This window comes from Danio rerio, chromosome 4 (genome assembly GCF_049306965.1).
Source record: "Danio rerio strain Tuebingen ecotype United States chromosome 4, GRCz12tu, whole genome shotgun sequence".
Taxonomy (NCBI): Eukaryota; Metazoa; Chordata; class Actinopteri; order Cypriniformes; family Danionidae; genus Danio; species Danio rerio.
This window is the reverse complement of record NC_133179.1, coordinates 63,708,683-63,728,675: the sequence shown is the minus strand read 5'-3', so window position 1 is coordinate 63,728,675 and position 19,993 is coordinate 63,708,683. Positions and strand designations below refer to the sequence as shown.

The following is a 19,993-nucleotide window of genomic DNA, read 5'->3' as shown; positions in this document are numbered from 1 at the left end:
TTTTAGTTTTTTGCCACTTACTGTTGCAGTCATGACTTGTTCAAACATTTCTCTCCCTAGTTTTCTACTTTACACTTGGTCTCTCTCTCTCTCTCTCTCTCTCTCTCTCTCAAACACACACACACACACAATCACACAGATGTTCAGTATTTGAAGTTGATCAAAACCTTTAATCTAAACATTTTAAAACAACTTCAAAAAAGTGCCTTTGAGACATCAAAAAAATAATAATAATAAAGTTTAAGATTTTTTAATTTAACCACATAGTTGTATTATTTAGACATTAGACTGTAAGAAATGAATGTTGGTCACCCCCCAGCAAACATGCTACTTTGGGGCCCATAAGGGGCCCATGTGGGCAGCACAGTGTGGGCCCAGATACCGGCGTGAAATGTGGGGCACGTGTGGGACCCACACTGTGGGGCAGGTGTGGGGCCCCTTTGGGACAGCCCAAAAGTGTGGGCTGACTGTGGGCTATCCCACACTAATCAGAGCGGGTTATCCCACAGTCAGCCCACACTTTTGGGCTGTCCCAAAGGGGGCCCACACGTGCCCCACATTTCACCCCGGTATTTGGGCCCACAGTGGCATGAAGTGTGGGGCATGTGTGGGCCCACTTTGAGACAGCCCAAAAGTGTGGGCTGACTGTGGGATAACCCGCTCTGATTAGTGTGGGATTAATGCATTTTCAGAACAGTTTTACTTGACAATAAACTGGGTCATGTTTGTAATTATTTATTTACAGAGTTTAATAACAAAAAAATGAACAACTGTATGATATTGAAACAGAATTATATTTAATACAAAATCAAACATGAATAAACACAGAAAAGAAAAAGCCATTTTTAACTCCAAAAAATTTCATTAAAAGTAAGTCCTTTCTGAGTTTTGGCCCTTCCTTGGCGCCCACCATCTCTGTCTCTTGACTTTCTTAACCATGATTTTATTGTTGCTTCTACTTGGCAAGCTGTTCCTTTGCTGATTTTTGTGACAGTGTCTGAGAAATAAAACAATTGAAATTCAAATGTTAAAATCAATGTGTTATTTAGGTTCGATGGACCCTTTTCACAATTCTGGGTTGTTAAGTAGCAGAAGTCATCATACTAATGGCAGAATACAACAAAATGTTTGCATTTTATTTTGCTCCAATAACCAAAGAAAAACCAAATGATGGTGTTATCAATACTTTCAGAAAAAAAACAATAAATAAATAAATAAAATAATAATAATAGTGTGTGACTGATAATGGCAACCAGAGGAGAGAACAACGTCAAATTTACTGTCCTGCCCATAGGCACTGCATTAGAAACACCTGACACAAGCAATCTTTTTTTTTTTTTTTTTGTAGTTTGACGCACAGATGACATAAAACAAAGTATAGCTTTAGAAGTGTACATATTTTTTAAAAATCTAAAATGAAAAAGAACTAAAGATTTAAGATGCTGATCACCATCAACACATCATAACCTTTTTTGTGAAAAGGGTCCATGTACTCTTACAAAAAAAATGTATTCTCAAGTATACTATTAGTATATTCATTTTAAACTATAATTAAGAAAGTATGGAGTATATTTAGTATACAGCAGAATAAAACTATAGTGGTTTGGTGAAAGTGTACTCACTTTGTACCTCAAGGAAGTGTGTGTGTGTGTGTGTGTGTGTGTGTGTGTGTGTGTGTGTGTGTGTGCGTATCTATTACTGTGTGTGCAGTTGTAATGGTTAAGTGCAATAGTCAAGTTCTGAGCATAGAATAGAGTACAGAAACTAAATATTTACAAGTAGATTTTCTTTTAAGGGTTGTTTCTGTTTCTAAATTGTTAATACTCAGACCAAAAATATTATGATTATGAAAAAGATGTGCTTGGCAGGCTTTAAAATTAGACAAATTGACCAACATTATAAATAAAGTTAAAAACTTATATTATTATTTGTAGTTGTTACAAAGCCCCTGGGGTTGTAAAAAGACTCCAGGATAATGAAAAGTGTTTCAGTCTTTAAAAATTTGTGGACAAATAAATGTTACTTACTTAACTGTTTCTACTGTTCTTACTGTACATGACTAGTAATTTTCCTTCAGATTTCCTTTTTAACTCCTGTTACAGAGGGTTATAATATAGAAACATTACATACTCTACCTTTAAATGCTTTGCAGATCAGCATGATCTTTTTATCTGGTCAGAGCCCTTCTAGCAGTTGCTAGGCTAGTCAGCATCTCTGGGACAGCTCTGTGTAATCCAAACGTAAACAACTCTGTAACTGTCCTTGTAACCATCGTCTTAAACCAAAAGTGTATTTATACAATCGAAAGTGATATTAATATCGTTTTAACAACTTGAATACAAAAACATAACATTTACAGAGGATTTCAGCGTGGTGGAGCCCTTTAGTTAACTTTGCAGTTATCATATAACACAACCGGCCGCTAACTGCCGTTTTGATACAATGCCAGCAAACAGATACAATCTTCGCTACTAATTAACTCTTTAACTGCACGTTACCTCACTAAACTTGTAAACACACTTGAGTAACATGTTATCTTAACATTTCATCGATTTTGTGATAGGATTTACCCACCTAAAAGATGAGACGGCTGCGTTGTTGTTCAAAATCAAGGCGCTCTACTAATGACACTCTTGCGGTTCACCGTTACCATAGCAACCCTGTAAACAAACCATCCCGGTCCCACCCACTCTCCACTCATGATATTTCATATAAATACAGCTTTAGATGAATCATGAAGAAAATTAACAAAGAGAAGAAGATTTTATTATATATACTTATAAGAAAAACATACATATAATCGTGTGACATTCAGGGTGTCACACTTTCCCCAAGAAAATAATTGCTCCAGTTATGATTATTTATTTAATTTTTTTACACTTAAGGACACTTTTTTAAACCCTTTCTGTCAAAATTGTCTAAAAAAGTGGACAATAAACATAAACATATTTTGGGTGGCTCAATTGGCTACCCCACATGGGAGCCACATGTGTTTTTCTGTTGGATTGTCCGGCCCACACTTTCCCACAGTAAACCCACACTTACCCACAGAGGGTCCACACTGTGATCATATGTGATCAAGATATAAAACTATAATTTCTGGATGATTTTCTCTCAGCAGCAAGGCAGTTTTTGTCCTTCACACTATTTTGACCAAAATGAAAATGATTTATTGTAATTTTTATATATAAGCTAAATATAAAATTTAACTTATATTTACCCACGAAATACAAGTTGGGGCCACAAAGGGAAAATCCATTGGGCCCCGCTTGGGCTGACCTATATGGCGCCCACATGGGTTTTTCTGTGGGCAAGCCCACTGTGGGATTGCCCACAGAAAACCCACATTGGGCCCCAAAGGGTAAAATCCATTGGGTCCCAAATAGGCTGACCCATATGGGGCCCACATGTGTTTTTCTGTGGGCAAGCCCACTGTGGGATTGCCCACAGAAAACCAACATTGGGGCCCCAAAGGGCAAAATCCATTGGGCCCCACATGGGCTGACCCATTAGGGCCCACATGGGTTTTTCTGTGGGCTTGCCCACAGAAAAACCCATGTGGGTCCCAAAAGGGAAAATATTTTAGGGGCCTGCATGGGCTACCCCATATGGGGCCCACAGTGGGCTTGCCCAAAGAAAAACCCATGTGGGCCCCAATGGGTCAGCCCATGTGGGGCCCAATGGATTTTGCCCTTTGGGGCCCCAATGTGGGTTTTCTGTGGGCAATCCCACAGTGGGCTTGCCCACAGAAAAACCCATGTGGGCCCCATATAGGTCAGCCCAAGCGGGGCCCAATGGATTTTCCCTTTGTGGCCCCAACTTGTATTTCGTGGGTAAATAAGTTAAATTTTATTTAGCTTGCATATAAAAGGTACAATAAATCATTTTCATTTTTGTCAAAATAGTGTGAAGGACAAAAACTGCCTTGCTGCTGAGAGAAAATCATCCAGAAATTATAGTTTTATATATAATCTTGATCACATATGATCACAGTGTGGACCCTATGTGGGTAAGTGTGGGTTTACTGTGGGACAGTGTGGGCAGGACAATCCAACAGAAAAACACATGTGGCTCCCATGTGGGGTAGCCAGTTGAGCCACCCAAAATATGTTTATGTTCATTGTCCACTTTTTTAGACAATTTTGACACCAAAAGTGTTTAAAAAGTGTCCTTAAGTGTGAAAAAAAAAATCATAACTGGAGCAATTATTTTCTTGGGGAAAGTGTGACACCCTGAAGGGTTAGTCACACGTTTATATGTATGTTTTTCTTATAAGTATTTATAATAAAATCTTCTTCTCTTTGTTAATTTTCTTCATGATTCATCTAAAGCTGTATTTATATGAAATATCATGAGTGGAGAGTGGGTGGGACCGGGATGGTTTGTTTACAGGGTTGCTATGGTAACGGTGAACCGCAAGAGTGTCATTACTAGAGCGCCTTGATTTTGAACAACAACGCAGCCGTCTCATCTTTTAGGTGGGTAACGTTAAATCCTATCACAAAATCGATGAAATGTTAAGATAACATGTTACTCAAGTGTGTTTACAAGTTTAGTGAGGTAACGTGCAGTTAAAGAGTTAATTAGTAGCGAAGATTGTATCTGTTTGCTGGCATTGTATCAAAACGGCAGTTAGCGGCCGGTTGTGTTATATGATAACTGCAAAGTTAACTAAAAGGCTCCACCACGCTGAAATCCTTTGAAAATGTTATTTTTTTGTATTCAAGTTGTTAAAACGATATTAATATCACTTTCGATTGTATAAATACACTTTTGGTTTAAGACGAGGGTTACAACGACTGTTACAGAGTTGTTTATGTTTGGATTACACAGAGCTGTCCCAGAGATGCTGACTAACGTTAGCCTAGCAACTGCTAGAAGGGCTCTGACCAGATAAAAAGATCATGCTGATCTGCAAAGCATTTAAAGGTAGAGTATGTAATGTTTCTATATTATAACCCTCTGTAACAGGAGATAAAAATGAAATCTGAAGGAAAATTACTAGTCATGTACAGTAAGAACAGTAGAAACAGTTAAGTAAGAAACATTTATTTGTCCACAAATTTTTAAAGACTGAAACACTTTTCATTATCCTGGAGTCTTTTTACAACCCCAGGGGCTTTGTAACAACTACAAATAATAATATAAGTTTTTAACTTTATTTATAATGTTGGTCAATTTGTCTAATTTTAAAGCCTGCCAAGCACATCTTTTTCATAATCATAATATTTTTGGTCTGAGTATTAACAATTTAGAAACAGAAACAACCCTTAAAAGAAAATCTAATCTCAGATTCAATAGATGTGATATACGTTATGTATTAACTACTAGTATAATTGTAAGTGTACTACTTGAAAATTACACAATGACATTTTTCATCTGTACAGCAAGTGGTTATAAATACTTGTAAATATTTAGTTTCTGTACTCTATTCTATGCTCAGAACTTGAATATTGCACTTAACCGTTACAACTGCACACACAGTAATAGATACGCATACACACACACAGACACACACACACGCACACACACACACACACACACACACACACACACACACACACACACACACTTCCTTGAGGTACAAAGTGAGTAAACTTTCACCAAACCACTATAGTTTTATTCTGCTGTATACTGAATATACTCCATACTTTCTTAATTATAGTTTAAAATGAACATACTAATAGTATACTTGATAATACATTTTTTTTGTAAGAGTACATGGACCCTTTTCACAAAAAAGGTTATGATGTGTTGATGGTGATCAGCATCTTAAATCTTTAGTTCTTTTTCATTTTAGATTTTTAAAAAAATATGTACACTTCTAAAGCTATACTTTGTTTTATGTCATCTGTGCGTCAAACTACAAAAAAAAAAAAAAAAAGATTGCTTGTGTCAGGTGTTTCTAATGCAGTGCCTATGGGCAGAACAGTAAATTTGACGTTGTTCTCTCCTCTGGTTGCCATTATCAGTCACACACTATTATTATTATTTTATTTATTTATTTATTGTTTTTTTCTGAAAGTATTGATAACACCATCATTTGGTTTTTCTTTGGTTATTGGAGCAAAATAAATTGCAAACATTTTGTTGTATTCTGCCATTAGTATGATGACTTCTGCTACTAAACAACCCAGAATTGTGAAAAGGGTCCATCGAACCTAAATAACACATTGATTTTAACATTTGAATTTCAATTGTTTTATTTCTCAGACACTGTCACAAAAATCAGCAAAGGAACAGCTTGCCAAGTAGAAGCAACAATAAAATCATGGTTAAGAAAGTCAAGAGACAGAGATGGTGGGCGCCAAGGAAGGGCCAAAACTCAGAAAGGACTTACTTTTAATGACATTTTTTGGAGTTAAAAATGGCTTTTTCTTTTCTGTGTTTATTCATGTTTGATTTTGTATTAAATATAATTCTGTTTCAATATCATACAGTTGTTCATTTTTTTGTTATTAAACTCTGTAAATAAACAATTACTAACATGACCCAGTTTATTGTCAAGTAAAACTGTTCTGAAAATGCATTGTATAATGGTTTTCTGTATGTACAAAGTAGAACCAGACTCAGTGGCTCAGACAGGATCATTGCGAGCAGCCCACTGTGGGCCCAATGGTGTGGGTTGACTGTGGGACCCAGACTGTGGGGCCCATGTGGGCAGCACACTGTGGGCCCAGATACCGGCGTGAAATGTGGGGCACGTGTGGGACCCACACTGTGGGGCAGGTGTGGGGCCCCTTTGAGACAGCCCAAAAGTGTGGGCTGACTGTGAGCTATCCCACACTAATCAGAGCGGGTTATCCCACAGTCAGCCCACACTTTTGGGCTGTCTCAAAATGGGCCCACACATGCCCCACACTTCATGCCACTGTGGGCCCAGATACCGGGGTGAAATGTGGGGCACGTGTGGGCCCATTTTGAGACAGCCCAAAAGTTCTTGCAAGCTCCTGCACTTTTTACAATTAATCTACTAACAAAAACAGCAAACAAACCTCAAATTGTGTCAACACTGTCAAGGACAAATTCAAAGTATATCTTCATTTCAGTGTGATTAATAAATGTGTATTTTCAGAAAGGTAATGTGTCCCTTTACAAACCCAACTTTATAGATTATTAAAAAAAAAACCTATTCGTAATAATGAAATATTGGACAAAACATTGATTTCCAGATAAAATATGCAATCGTTGCACATTATTTTTAAAATAAAATCCAAGATTTAAAATATTTAGTCAAACTTTCAAACATTATTAACTGGCCCTTATTGGTTAATTAAGACATCATACAAGATGTTTTGCTGAGGTTATAAACAATTTGTTCATTTTTATAAAATTTGAACATATGTTGTCGTGTGACATTCAGCAACCATGAGACGGCGTTCTTACTACTTGTTTTAATATTTTTGTGGCAGTTTATCAATACAGCCTAGAATACAGGATACAGCAGTAATTCTATTAATATTAAACATTGTTCATTTATTTTTTCTTTTTAATTTAACAACTGCATGTGTAAACTTTGAAGTATAAAAATGCCACACAAATGAATAGAATCAAACTTTTTAATATATATTTTACAACATTTAATACATACAGTGCACATCTAATATTATAAGCAAACAGTATAAAACAAAGTATAGATTTTATTACACACACACACACACACACTCATATATATATATATATATATATATAGAGAGAGAGAGAGAGAGAGAGAGAGAGAGAGAGAGAGAGAGAGAGAGAGAGAGAGAGAAAGAGAGAGAGAGAGAGAGAGATCCGAGCTTGACACCACAAGACTACACAGGGAATGACTTATTGAAGCTTCAGGCATTTCATGTAATTTAATTACATATAAAATCAACAGTGAGTAATTATGTAGCCTACTTTATTTTAATTCTTTAATAATCTATCATATACTAAAATTACATACAATTAAATTAATTTAGAGAGACAGTGAAAGCAGGTTTGAGTTAACAGAAGTCAGAGTTAGTCTCTGAATACTTAAATTATGAAAAGAGAAAGAAGAAGAGGTCCTGTAGTTGTGGCATTACTCGCTGTAAAATGGAATGTTACACTTAGTGTCATTTCAATAACAGCTGTACAAAATAATAAAGACATTTTTCATTAGCATGATCTATTTTCCACACTACACAGCAAATTCATTGGTGTTAAATTTCAAGTGTTGAGGTAATTCAGAGTAAAGTGTTAAAATTCTAGAGTTAGATAAAGGTAAAATAACCCTCTCGGCATTAGAAGCTGATTTGCCTCCTTGTCATACAGAGTAACATGTATCTACCTTTGTAGAAAACCCTTGTGTTTGAGAAACTAATCAGAGTGTCTGAAATCTCGCCACACCCTCATTCACCTGGCCCTTAAATTAGTCAATTAGTTTAGTCCACTAGACAGAGTGAATGACCACAAATAAGTGAATTCAGACATCTGCTGTTGAACACCTGCTGTTAACAAGCACAATCACTGAAGGAATAAGAAATTGAAGGAAGAAATAAAACTACAGACACAGCCTCACACCAAACCAACTGAATTAAAACAGAGGATTAAACAACTCCATTAAATAATAGTATAAGCAGCTTCACTGATTACAGTTTGACTTCATTTCTGTAAGAATATTTGACAATGAATAGAGGTTTATATTTTTTTTATTAAAAATATTTCATTTGACCTCACCATCATAGAGATCAGAGGCTGCTTATTTGAGGTCTTGAAGCTTTACGTTTATAACCTAATGCTTCTCTGACTGTTATAGCTGTGATTCTTAAACTCATCAGCTATAGCAAAAAAAAGTTAAGAGAAACTATACTGTTTTTGATTAATTGTTATAGATATAATTTCAGGTGTTTAATAAGTTGATTCATAAAAATATGCAAATATAGATTATATATAAAACTGCATGGGACAATAATACTGGCAGTCTGCTGCTCTTCATAGAAGATTCAACAAACAATTAGGATGCAATTAATAATTAGAGTGTCATGCACTAAACCTTCAAGCTCCAGCTTTCACTTTATGACACACAGGGATCAAGAATCAACATATGAACCTCAACCGTGGTTGCTAAAAAAGAAAAAAGCTGCATAGTTCATGCCGCAATGCATGCTGGGTGCCAGCATAGTACAAAGCTCCCAGCATGCATTGCAGCATGAATTATTTTGCAGCTTTATGTTCTTACAATCTCTTTATTTTCCTGTATTTTGTGTTGTTTTTGGGAGGTTATGTTTCAGTAGAGTGTTTTTTTACTTGATTTTTATTTTTTTGTTTGTCACCATCATTGAGACTCAAAGACTAATTATTGATGTCTGTGTGTTTTTAAGTGCTGTTATAGATCAAACATTCTCATTGTAAATGGTGTTTTAAACCTGTTATAAAGCCATTAATTGTTGGAGCTTCAGTTGTTTCATTTGTGTATATTATTTATTTCTCACACATAACTAATATGATACTGAATTAAAAAACAAGCAGGAAAGGATGGCTATGATATCATAAATAACCTCTTCAGACTGACACTTTAATTATCTTTTGACTTTCTATGCTATAGGTATAAATAGAGTGATTATCATTAACTATAGCAGCCAAAATAAAAGACTTTTCTAGCAAGAAGTTGAAGAGCCTGACTAAAGCAGACTCTGTCCTCCATCATGGTGACTTCAAATGAACGACAGAAATTTCATTAAGAGCTTTTGTTCACATGACAGAAATAAAGTCAAAGGTCAGTAATAGGTGAAGCTCCATGATAAGTTGTTTAATGTGATGAGTTTTTTTTAAAGATGTTGATAAATAACATTTTTTATTGTATAATTTGTTTTATTTTTATTGATTATTATTTTATTTAGAGTTTTTTTCTCTCAGTTGATTTCATCTTTGGTTTTGGCTTGTGTTTTTCTTTCCTTCAGTGATTCTGCTTGTTAACAGTTGTTTATCAACAATTCTCAATCCTCCTTTAATTAGACACTTAATTGTCTCATTAACTTCATCACTGTCTGAGTGTTCAGCCCTCTGTAGTAAGGACACTAGTGAGGATTTTGCTCTGGAATTTAAGGCAACTGCTGCCAGTATTTTGACATACATTTAACAGATATTTTACACAATAAGAGTTTGCTAATTAACACTCTGGGTGTTAAAAATTTTAACACTTTCAAAAATGTTATTTTAACACTTATAGTGGTTCCCATAGGTAGTTAAATCTACCAAATCTAAAATTTGCTGTTGAATGTGTTTTTAACAGAAATATTCTGTAAACTGAATTTATGAATGTTAAAAACAGCAGATTACTGGCAACCACAGCTGCTGGTATTTTTCCATAAAATCTAAAAATGAAAAAAAAGAAAGAAAAACAGCAAAACGGTTTTTGTGTCACCATTGTGGAGGATAATAGCGTCTCTGTTCAAGTCCAAGATTAATTGAGAGTATTTGATGTTATGCTGCATCTTCTTTTTTTTTTAAAGGTAACTGTATAGTTACTAATGCAGTCAAAATCTGTTTGCAATCACACATGAAAACATCATTGCATTTAAAGACTTCACACTTTTTTCTACTAAGCTATGATTTTGTAAACTGAACATTGTATTAGTTCATGAAATATGGTTATATTTGTAAGTTCATACAGTTATATAAAACTTCCATGTTTTTCACAGAAAGATTCTGGCAACTACAGCTGCTGGTATTTTTTCGGAAATGTAACAGATATTTTACACAATAAGAGTTTGCTAATTAACACTCTCTTGGTGTTGACAATGTTAACACTTTCAAAAGTGTTATTTTTAACACTTATAGTGGTTCCCATATAAACTATGAGGGAGTGTTAATTTTAACTCTAAGGTAGTTAAATCTACTATCTAAAATTTGCTGTGTAGAAGGGCATTAAATTACTGTTCATTTCTTTGCATTTTAACTTTGTGAACTATAAACTCAAGCGTCTCCTCACGGTTTGTCTCATTTTGTGAGTTAACTGACAACAACAGTTGTTTGCTTACGTTCTCCCCTTATGGCCACGCCCACTCCTGCCCGATGCTCGTGGAGCTCCACGCCCATTAATCATGCATCTTTTGAAAAAAATCTGAAGTAGACTTTAACCAAAAGTGGGGGGTGTCATGGCCCTTTAAAAACAATATAACTTGGAAAACATACTTTCCACAATGTGTTGGTGTGCCATTGATACAAACTGGGGACTTGAAGAGCAAGTGTCATTGTAGAAATGTGTCTAAACAGTTTAATATATTTTAAGTCTAGTATGGAAAAATAATATATAACTGTTGCACTTTAGTTTTGACTGATGACATCTGTTTAGAGATAAAACAGTGATTTAGTCCACAACAATCACATTCCGGCTTAACATTTAACAGCCACAACTGTCTATTATATAGTAGTGCCCTTTTTTGTTTGGGGTTACATCAACATAAATAACTTTTAAATTTAATTTAATGATTTAAAAACTCCTAAAGGCTTTACATATTTCATTACTGGATAAATATACACTATCTAACATTAATCTCGTTTTTTTTTTTTTTAGGTTGTTGGCTTAAGATGGAATCTGAGGTAATGGGGTAACACTTTTTTCTGCTATTGCTTTCTTGATAACATATACCACATTCAGGGGCTAGTTTCTTTGAGGGGGTAGAGATTAACCAGGTTCACATAATGAATATGGCTGTGTTCCCTGTCTGTCATTGTTTTAAGATTTAGGTGTATGCAGAGTTCCAACGGAAAACCAGAACCTGCCCAACACATTCTACTCTGTGCTTGACCAACACCTTCCTAGCCTAATGACCCTGTTCAGATAGAAGGCAGCCAGAACCGGGAAGATATCAGATACTTTAAATGAAATCCTAAGAATCCATGATGAACAGGTAAAAATATTGTTGTGCATTTTATAGGCTAAAACTTTATTAAAAGTTTGAAAAATTTGATGATTCAAATGAACTTTGAACACTACACCACTAAAACATTTTGAACACTTTTTTTGTATTTGTCTGGTTTTGTATATCTGATTATATTGTTTAACATTTACAGTTCAATTATATACAGTTTTCTTTTTATCGTTATAGGAGTTCCATGATGTGCACATCAAGTGTGTCACTGTTGTTCATGCTCTGTGTATCTACGTGAGGAAATCACTGGGTTTTTAAGGACCTGCATGGTGAGTATTTAAAAAAAACATTACATTACCACACCAAACAGTTCTTATACATACATGCATATATACATTCATTCATTTTCTTTTTGGCTTAGTCCCTTTATTAATCTGGGGTCACCTCAGCGGAATGTACCGCCAACTTATCCAGCATATGTTTTACACAGCGGATACCCTTCCAGCTGCAACCCATCACTGGAAAACATCCATACACACTCATACACTATAGACAATTTAGCCTACCCAATTCACCTGTATCGCATGTCCTTGGACTGTGGGGGAAACTGGAGCACCCGGAGGAAACCCACACGAATGCGGGGAGAACATGCAAACTCCACACAGAAACACCGACCCAGGAGAGGCTCGAACCAGCGACCATCTTGCTGTGAGGCCACAGCGCTACCTACTGCTCCATCGCGTCGCCTTACATACATGCATACAGTACATGCTTACTCTTATTCTGTCTTTCCAACCAAATAGTTTGTGCGATTTATTTTCTTTGAGCTCACTGTAAAATTATTTTAGTACTAAATTGCTTTAAGCAAAACTAAGCGTTTTCTTCTTTTTTTTTTTTTTAGCATAGTATCAATTTATTGCAACTTTTGTTTACTGTTTGCTAGGCTGACTTGACCAATCTTCTGTTTTTGCTTTAACATCTATTTTATCTTACAGGACACTGATGAGCTGATTTTCTGATGAGCCAGAGCTTACAGATGTTGCAGTGGCCCTCCTCGCAGTCGTCAAAGAAAATGACACAAGTTCAGTTCTCTTTCAACCTGTGAAAAACTTGTCATCGAGAGTGAGATTGTGAGCAGCCTCTCCAGATTCTTCCTGGTATTGTTTGGACTGATCTATGCACTTACACCTCAACTATCAAAAAGGACTGGCCAACACTTTTGAATTCATTCAAAAGATTTTACTTTGTCTTGACAAGGGTAAACTGTCACCCAAATTACAGAGTCTCAAAAATGATTTGATGCAAATGTAGGCCTGGCAGTTCCTCGAGTTTTATGTAATTTGTTTTTGTGAAAATACTGGTTAAAAGGTTTCTGCATTTTTTTCTCACAATGTGCATTTATTAATGTTATTTGTCATTAATGCAGCTCTTGTTTTTAAGAGTTGTTAAGTACAGCTGGGTAGTACTTTGTAACCATATAGGTAATTTAGTTTTAAAGGGGTGGTCCACAACGATGTCATATTTTAAGCTTTAGTTCATGTGTAATGTAGCTAAGTGAACATAAACAACATCTCTGAATGTAATATACCCAAAGTTCAATGCAAAGGGAGACATTAGCTTTTACAGAGTTAGCTTAGCAAAGCCTACAACGAACGAATTTTGGAGACTACAAACAAAGTCTTCCGCCCCCTGTGACATCACAGGGGTTCCAGGTTACGCGCATTTACTGCTCACACGCCTCGCGCTGCAAAGAAGCGTGGCCACAGACGCGTAAAGAACGGAAAATGCCGAAACGGTGCTATTTTCATGGATCTTGTTCTGCTTCGCTATTTAACCTTCCAAAGGACGTGACACAAAGAGAGAAGTGGTTAAAATTCATTTTTAATCATGTTCCAGAATATTACAAAAAAGATATCACTCTCTGTGCACAGCATTTTACAAAGGACAGCTTTCAAAATTGGTCGCAGTTCAGGGCTGGATTTAGCCAAAAACTTCTCCTCAAAGAAGGAGCAGTACCTACGATAAAAGACGATGCTGGGGATTGTGAGCTACAACCTGTAAGTATTTCTATTTGTTGCAATATCTTACATGCATAGTTTCTAGCATTCATTGTAGGCTATGTTGTAGTACGGACGTAAACCAGGATATAAACCACGAGAAACGCGGTTTGTCTTTAGCAATTGGTTTTGTCTTTGTCAATTGTTAGTCTTTAGTTTGTTGAGGTGGTCTCTAAGTAACAAAGTTATGAACCGGGAGGAGTATGGATCGGCGATCAGAAGCTATACCAAAGTAAATGCGCTAGCTTGTGTATGATATTACGGAAGTTTTCCTGTGGAAATAACAACGGGAGGGTGGCAGAAGATGAGTGTGAAATACGAGAAACTCTCGGGAAAAAACGGGAGTTTAGCAGGTATGATTTAGCTAACGTTACAAACATACGTATCGGTTTTATCCCTGTAATTATCCACGCTCGTCACCAGCAAACACGATGTATATGTATGCGGAAACATTGCGTGAGTTTTACAATTGAAATAGTGGAGTATATTATGTACAGACATCCGAAGTCTCCCTGAGGCGCCGCCACAGCCCCCTCCTCCCCCGCTAGCTATTCATCTTTGTCGTGAAATCTCCCACTCTCGCTTTTTCTGTACGTCGCTTTTCAAACTACTTTTATCAACTTGGGAAGGTTGTACATATACTGATAATGCTTTGAAATAGCCGCAAGTTGCTACGATGATGTACATCTGCTTAAAAAAACACATGCTGGAAATGTATGTTTTGCTGCAGGTTTCAATGGGTTTGCTGGTCTCAATATTGGTCAGGGCCAACACTGAGAACAGCTAGACCAGCACTGAAAACAGCATCAAAACATATCTTACTAGCATGTGATTTTTTTATAGCAGGGGTGGCAATTAAAAAATAAACAAACACATGCTTTTTATTTTTACCAGACAACATCTCAACAGGTTACCAGCTCCCCAGACCTACCTTCCACACCTACACATGTAGAAGTTGCATGTCAGGTAGACATTAAAGAGACTGTGACAGTAGCCACCAAAACATCACCAAATGTGCGATCAGTGGGTACACAAGTTTCTTTTCGTACTTTGCGGGACATCCATGTAAGAAGCAAAGGTATGTTTTATTTTATTATTTAAATATTTGCTGTTGTTTGTTTGTGCATTCTAAAGTTGTTTGTGTGCCAGGTATATTGTGTATTAAATAGCATGAATATCACAATTCCCTTTTTTTTAATAGGTATTCAGGCGAAAGTGTCTTGTCGTAATGTTGGCACAGAAACTATTTCTTTGCCAGATATGCAGCTCTCTTCAACACCAATTAAGGGTTCAATCTTTAGGCCAAGCAAGCGACCTCGTCTTTTGTTGGAGGAGGAGGATGACAACAATGATGATGAGGACGAAGAGTCTGATTTGCATGTAGAACCACATGACTACACTTATAATCCGGAATCTGTTGTCACGGAAGATTCACAGTCAGTGTAAGTTAATGCATCTTTATCAACAACTTTGTAGTATACAGAATGTATCATACTATTAAATATAAAATCATAATATTAAAACATTGATTACACTTTGTTTCATTTAGGTTAGATCCAGAATCAAACTACATGGACAACAAATACATTGTATTTGAAAGCTGCCTTATAGACTTGTTTGGTTCCTGTCCCGTCTGTAAGACAAAGTGTGCCATCCGAAAAAGACAAATGGGGACTTTTATTGCATTCACACAGCTGTGTGACAAGTGTAACTACCTACGACAGTGGCAGAGCCAGCCCATAGTAGGTAGTACTCCAGTCGGAAACCTGATGTTGTCTGCTGCTACATATTTCACTGGTGGATCATTCATTCAACTACAGAGGGTAATTTAAACAATAATTTAGTATTCTCAAATAATGCAACAGTAAAAATAAATGTTTATACATTTTAAATACAAATTTTATGTGTGCGTATGTGTGTGTATATATATATAATGACTTATTGCTTCAATATCTCCTTAGGTTTTCAAGGCCATGAATCTTCAAACGATTCAGTACTCTGCTTTCAGGAACCATGCCAGAAATTTTTTAGAACCTGCCATCATACACAAGTGGAATCTAGAGCAACAAAATATTTTTACACAGCTAAAAAAAGAGGGAGCGGTTGCATTAGCAGGAGATATGAGAGCTGACACACCAGGTATGGTGGGTTTATTTAAATCACTTTGAAATCTGATAAATGTATGTGTGTTAATGTATAATTCTTTTTTTTTTCAAATAGGACATTCAGCAAAATTTGGCAGCTACACATTGATGGACAATGAAACCAACAAAATTGTCTATCTTCAACTAATTCAGGTGAGTGTAAACACACAAGAACTGTTATACTTGTTTAAATTTGTAAATGTTTCTACTTATTTATTTGAACTTATGCGTACTTATCAACAGAGCAACGAAGTCGGTGGAAGTTATCACATGGAAAAAGAGGGATTAAAACGTTGTCTTGATAAGCTGGATGCTAATGGTTTAGCTGTTGACTACATAGTCACCGATCGCCATCCTCAAATTCAAAAGTACCTGAGAGAGCGTGGCATCACCCAGTTCTATGATGTGTGGCACTTTGAAAAAGGTAACAATATGTAATACACATGTATATATAAATATATGAGTAATATTACATTAGTAGCAAAAATCAAATGTGTTTAGAAAAATAGATAGATAGATAGATAGATAGATAGATAGATAGATAGATAGATAGATAGATAGACAGATACATACATACATACATACATACATACATACATACATAGATAGGTACACCGATAGATATAGCACACCGCTACTTATGTGGCAATACTTGTATAAGTATTATATTTATAGAAGCTTAGTCATGTTGATTTTTGTTTTTCATTTGAGTTTCTTGATGTAATTATTTTACAAATTTTGTTTTTGATTGTACAGGTTTGTCCAAGAAGCTTGAGAAGCTTTCAAAAAGGAAAGAATGTGAGGTGCTGAAAAGATGGTTGAAAAGTATAAAGAACCATGTGTACTGGAGTGCGACTTCCTCCGTGTCTGGCCCGGAAAAGGTTGCCAAATTAACATCCTTACTGAACCACATACAAAATATACATGTTCACAATAACCCGCTGTTTCCAAAGTGTGAACACCCTGATGTACTTTCAAGAGATCGCAAAAAATGGTTCCAACCAGGTATTTATCCAAAAAAAGTTTATGAATTTACACAATACTGGTTAAATGTAGAGCTGCTGTTCGTATTTCATGGCTGTATCATTACAGGTTCACAGGCCCTCTATAAAGTAGAAAAGGTTTTGAACAACAAGAGAGTTGTCAAGGATGTTGCAAAACTCAGCCACCACTATCAAACATCCTCACTTGAGGCATTTCATAGTGTGATTCTGCGTTTCACACCAAAGAATGTTGTTTTTCCTTTTATTGGAATGCTGTGCAGGTGTTTATCTTTGTTATTTTCATTTAAAATATTTATACAATAGTTGTTACAATGTGTACATTTTTCATTGGTTTGTTCAATGATTTACAGGTTATATCTCGCAGCTATGCACCAGAATGAAAATTGTCAACGTGAACAGGCAATACTACTGGACAGGCTGTGTACAAATTTGTATTTCCAAAAACGAAAAGGGGGGAATGCACAGCAAAACCAGTGAAAACAGAGCCAACATATGGTAAGTTGGATTTTTTTTTTATTATGAGTTCTTAATAACAAAATTACAAATAATTATTTATGAGAAAGTAAATATAAGCAGATTAAATAAATTATGAATAAATATCACAGTATAGTTGTTCCAAACATGTAATTGTTTTCTCAGAAAATTTTTTTTTTATTATTAGGCTACGTGAAGGACCTCATGGTCCTTGTGCTAGATGAGGTCTGTTTGGATCCAGCACCATATGTGGAAGAGCTGCAGTCCATTCCAGTTCCACCACCTCTTTCCTCTCAATTTGAGAAACCCTCAAAAGAGCATGTTATTTCACAGCATGTTTCAAGATTTAATCAAGGGGAGGCCGGAACCCAACATACTGTCCTGCTGCATTCGGAAACTCCTGGCGTATCCGGCGCACCACACATGACGGGATGACAACCCTCACTTCACGTCCTAGCCAGCCCCAGCACCAGCTAACAAAGCTGCGATATGACAGATAACGGAAACGCCTATGGCAATAAAAGGAAACAGATGTCAGCTTTGCATATCAAACCTTGCAATTGTACATATGTGTATATATTTATTGTCTATTTAAGTTTTTTTAAACTGGTTTTCAGTGATTTGTACTTAGTAACTTAAAATACATTTATTAACATTTATTAAAATACATTTTACAAAAACTTACTCTTCAACATTTCTGTGTCTCAACGGTCCATAGTCTGCCCTGTATATATTATTTATATTCTGTAATGTGTACATGTTTAAACAATTGGGTTCAAAACCAGGATGCTGCACCATGCAAGTAGGAGGGTCTGGAACCTGCATCATACGCTGGACAACCTAAACCGTAATGTATGACAATAATTAATTTCTGCGTGGTCAACTTGCATGTATCCTTTATGAAAAGTGCACTATTAGTCAAACTCAGAAACATTAATGAAAAGCCATTAATGCAATTACATTACCTTCTGTGTTTCTTTGCAGCAGATGTTTTCTACTTCTGTTGGCATTTTTTTCACAGTTATTACAAGTGCACCTAAAGAAAATTAAATGTATTCCCATAACAAAAAATTAGCTTGATTTTGTATATGTTGCCACATAATTATTGGTTGCTGTTATAACATTGAACATTCATCAACAAAACGGATAAAAACAAAATATTAAATATTGCTATTACCATTTACAAATGACAACCTATTTTGAAACTGACACTAGATGTAAAAGAAGAAAAAAAGATGTTATCAAGCCAACAGCACTTCAGAAATCCAGTGAAGACCGCAGCTATTCATTGTTTAGCACACATATTACTGTTACGGTAATTTCGTGACCGTTTTACTCAATAAAATATCATTCATATTATATATATATATATATATATATATATATATATATATATATATTATAACATATAATATATTTTCTGCAACGTATGTTTCATTATGTATGTACAAAACTGCGCTGTTTTCAGTATAGGTTCGTCCGTGCTTTCATTTTTGTAAGTATTATTTTCATTCATTTATTCAGCCTAGCCATAATTTATAAATACCTGAAGTGCGTTTTAATTTGTCCTAGCCTTATTACGATAGAATGCCATTACGATTGCATTTTTATGGCGTGGTTAAACCTCAGAAGTGAACGAGAAAACAAAGATCGTTTTACCTGCTCTCTATTACAAACGGAGACATTACAACCATCTTATAATGTACTATTTCCTATATACACTAGTATGGGATGTCATGTTTTTTATAAGTATCATTTTAATTTATTTATTCTGCATAAACATTTAGCTTTTATAATTACCTGAAGTGCGTTTTAATTAAGCCTTACTATGGTACAATGTTATTACGATCGCATTTTTATGGCGTGGTTAAACATCAGAAAGTGAACGAAAAACAAAGTAGTTACCTGCTAACGTTATCCATTAGAAAGGGAGACCTTACAGCCACCATATAAAGTACCATTTGCTATTTACACTAGTATGGAATGTAATTTGTACAAACTGACCATTACTGTGTTACTGTGTACTACTATGAAATGCTGATGGCTTGACCACATTCCTCTTACCAATGAACAAAACAAAAACGTACCATTCCGAAACATCTTGCAAAAGTCGCGTTAGCATTAGTTCAGCTGTGTCCTCTTCATTTTCTGTATCTGATTCGGGCTCAAACTGATACGGCTTCACTGACATTATTTACAGTCTGACGGACAGCATGCAAAAGAGGCATGACGTTTCCTGGTGACGTGATGCCGATCCACCAACCAAAACACATTAGGTTAGCTGACTAATCAGATCCCTTTGAGGGCAGGCTTTATAGAACAAACCAGGAAATATGATGGTCGTTTCCATGTTAGCTCAGTAGCTGTATAAATTGAAGGTAAGATCTGTGAACAAATAACGTGATTTATTACAAATGCATAATGAACCCACATTGTTTTGCACCCCATAAACACAACCAAAGCTTAAAAAAGCTATTGTGGACCACCCCTTTAAG

At 35.7% G+C, this 19,993-nt stretch overlaps 1 protein-coding gene and 2 long non-coding RNA genes across 5 annotated transcripts in view; 1 reads left to right on the top strand and 2 right to left on the bottom strand.

Annotated features, from left to right (window-relative positions):
- The window catches only part of LOC141381959 (uncharacterized), a 239,902-nt gene that overhangs the window by 28,730 nt on the left and 191,179 nt on the right, over positions 1-19,993 (bottom strand). The gene's annotated exons all lie outside the window — the stretch shown is intronic.
- Positions 776-2,604, bottom strand: LOC101884799 (uncharacterized). Its single transcript, XR_222220.5, has 3 exons — positions 2,575-2,604; positions 2,136-2,225; positions 776-997 (listed from the first exon to the last, which is right to left on the bottom strand). It is a non-coding gene; the product is annotated as an uncharacterized lncRNA (long non-coding RNA).
- LOC795194 (uncharacterized) lies at positions 4,411-18,176 on the top strand. 3 transcript variants are annotated; one of them, XM_073948386.1, is made up of 16 exons: positions 4,411-4,478; positions 4,834-4,929; positions 11,522-11,547; positions 11,689-11,858; positions 12,057-12,148; positions 12,815-12,976; positions 14,771-14,954; positions 15,078-15,318; positions 15,426-15,699; positions 15,838-16,015; positions 16,097-16,173; positions 16,264-16,444; positions 16,777-17,025; positions 17,113-17,284; positions 17,375-17,519; positions 17,686-18,176. In XM_073948386.1, the coding sequence occupies exons 8-15, from the start codon at positions 15,137-15,139 to the stop codon at positions 17,499-17,501; spliced, it is 1,440 nt and encodes a 479-aa protein (XP_073804487.1). In that variant the 5' UTR covers positions 4,411-4,478; positions 4,834-4,929; positions 11,522-11,547; positions 11,689-11,858; positions 12,057-12,148; positions 12,815-12,976; positions 14,771-14,954; positions 15,078-15,136; the 3' UTR covers positions 17,502-17,519; positions 17,686-18,176. The 3 variants fall into 3 exon arrangements, with proteins under 3 accessions (XP_073804487.1, XP_073804488.1, XP_073804486.1); XM_073948387.1 differs by lacking the exon at positions 11,522-11,547; XM_073948385.1 differs by lacking the exons at positions 4,411-4,478; positions 4,834-4,929; positions 11,522-11,547; positions 11,689-11,858; positions 12,057-12,148 and adding an exon at positions 12,310-12,583 and having other exon boundaries at positions 12,815-13,876.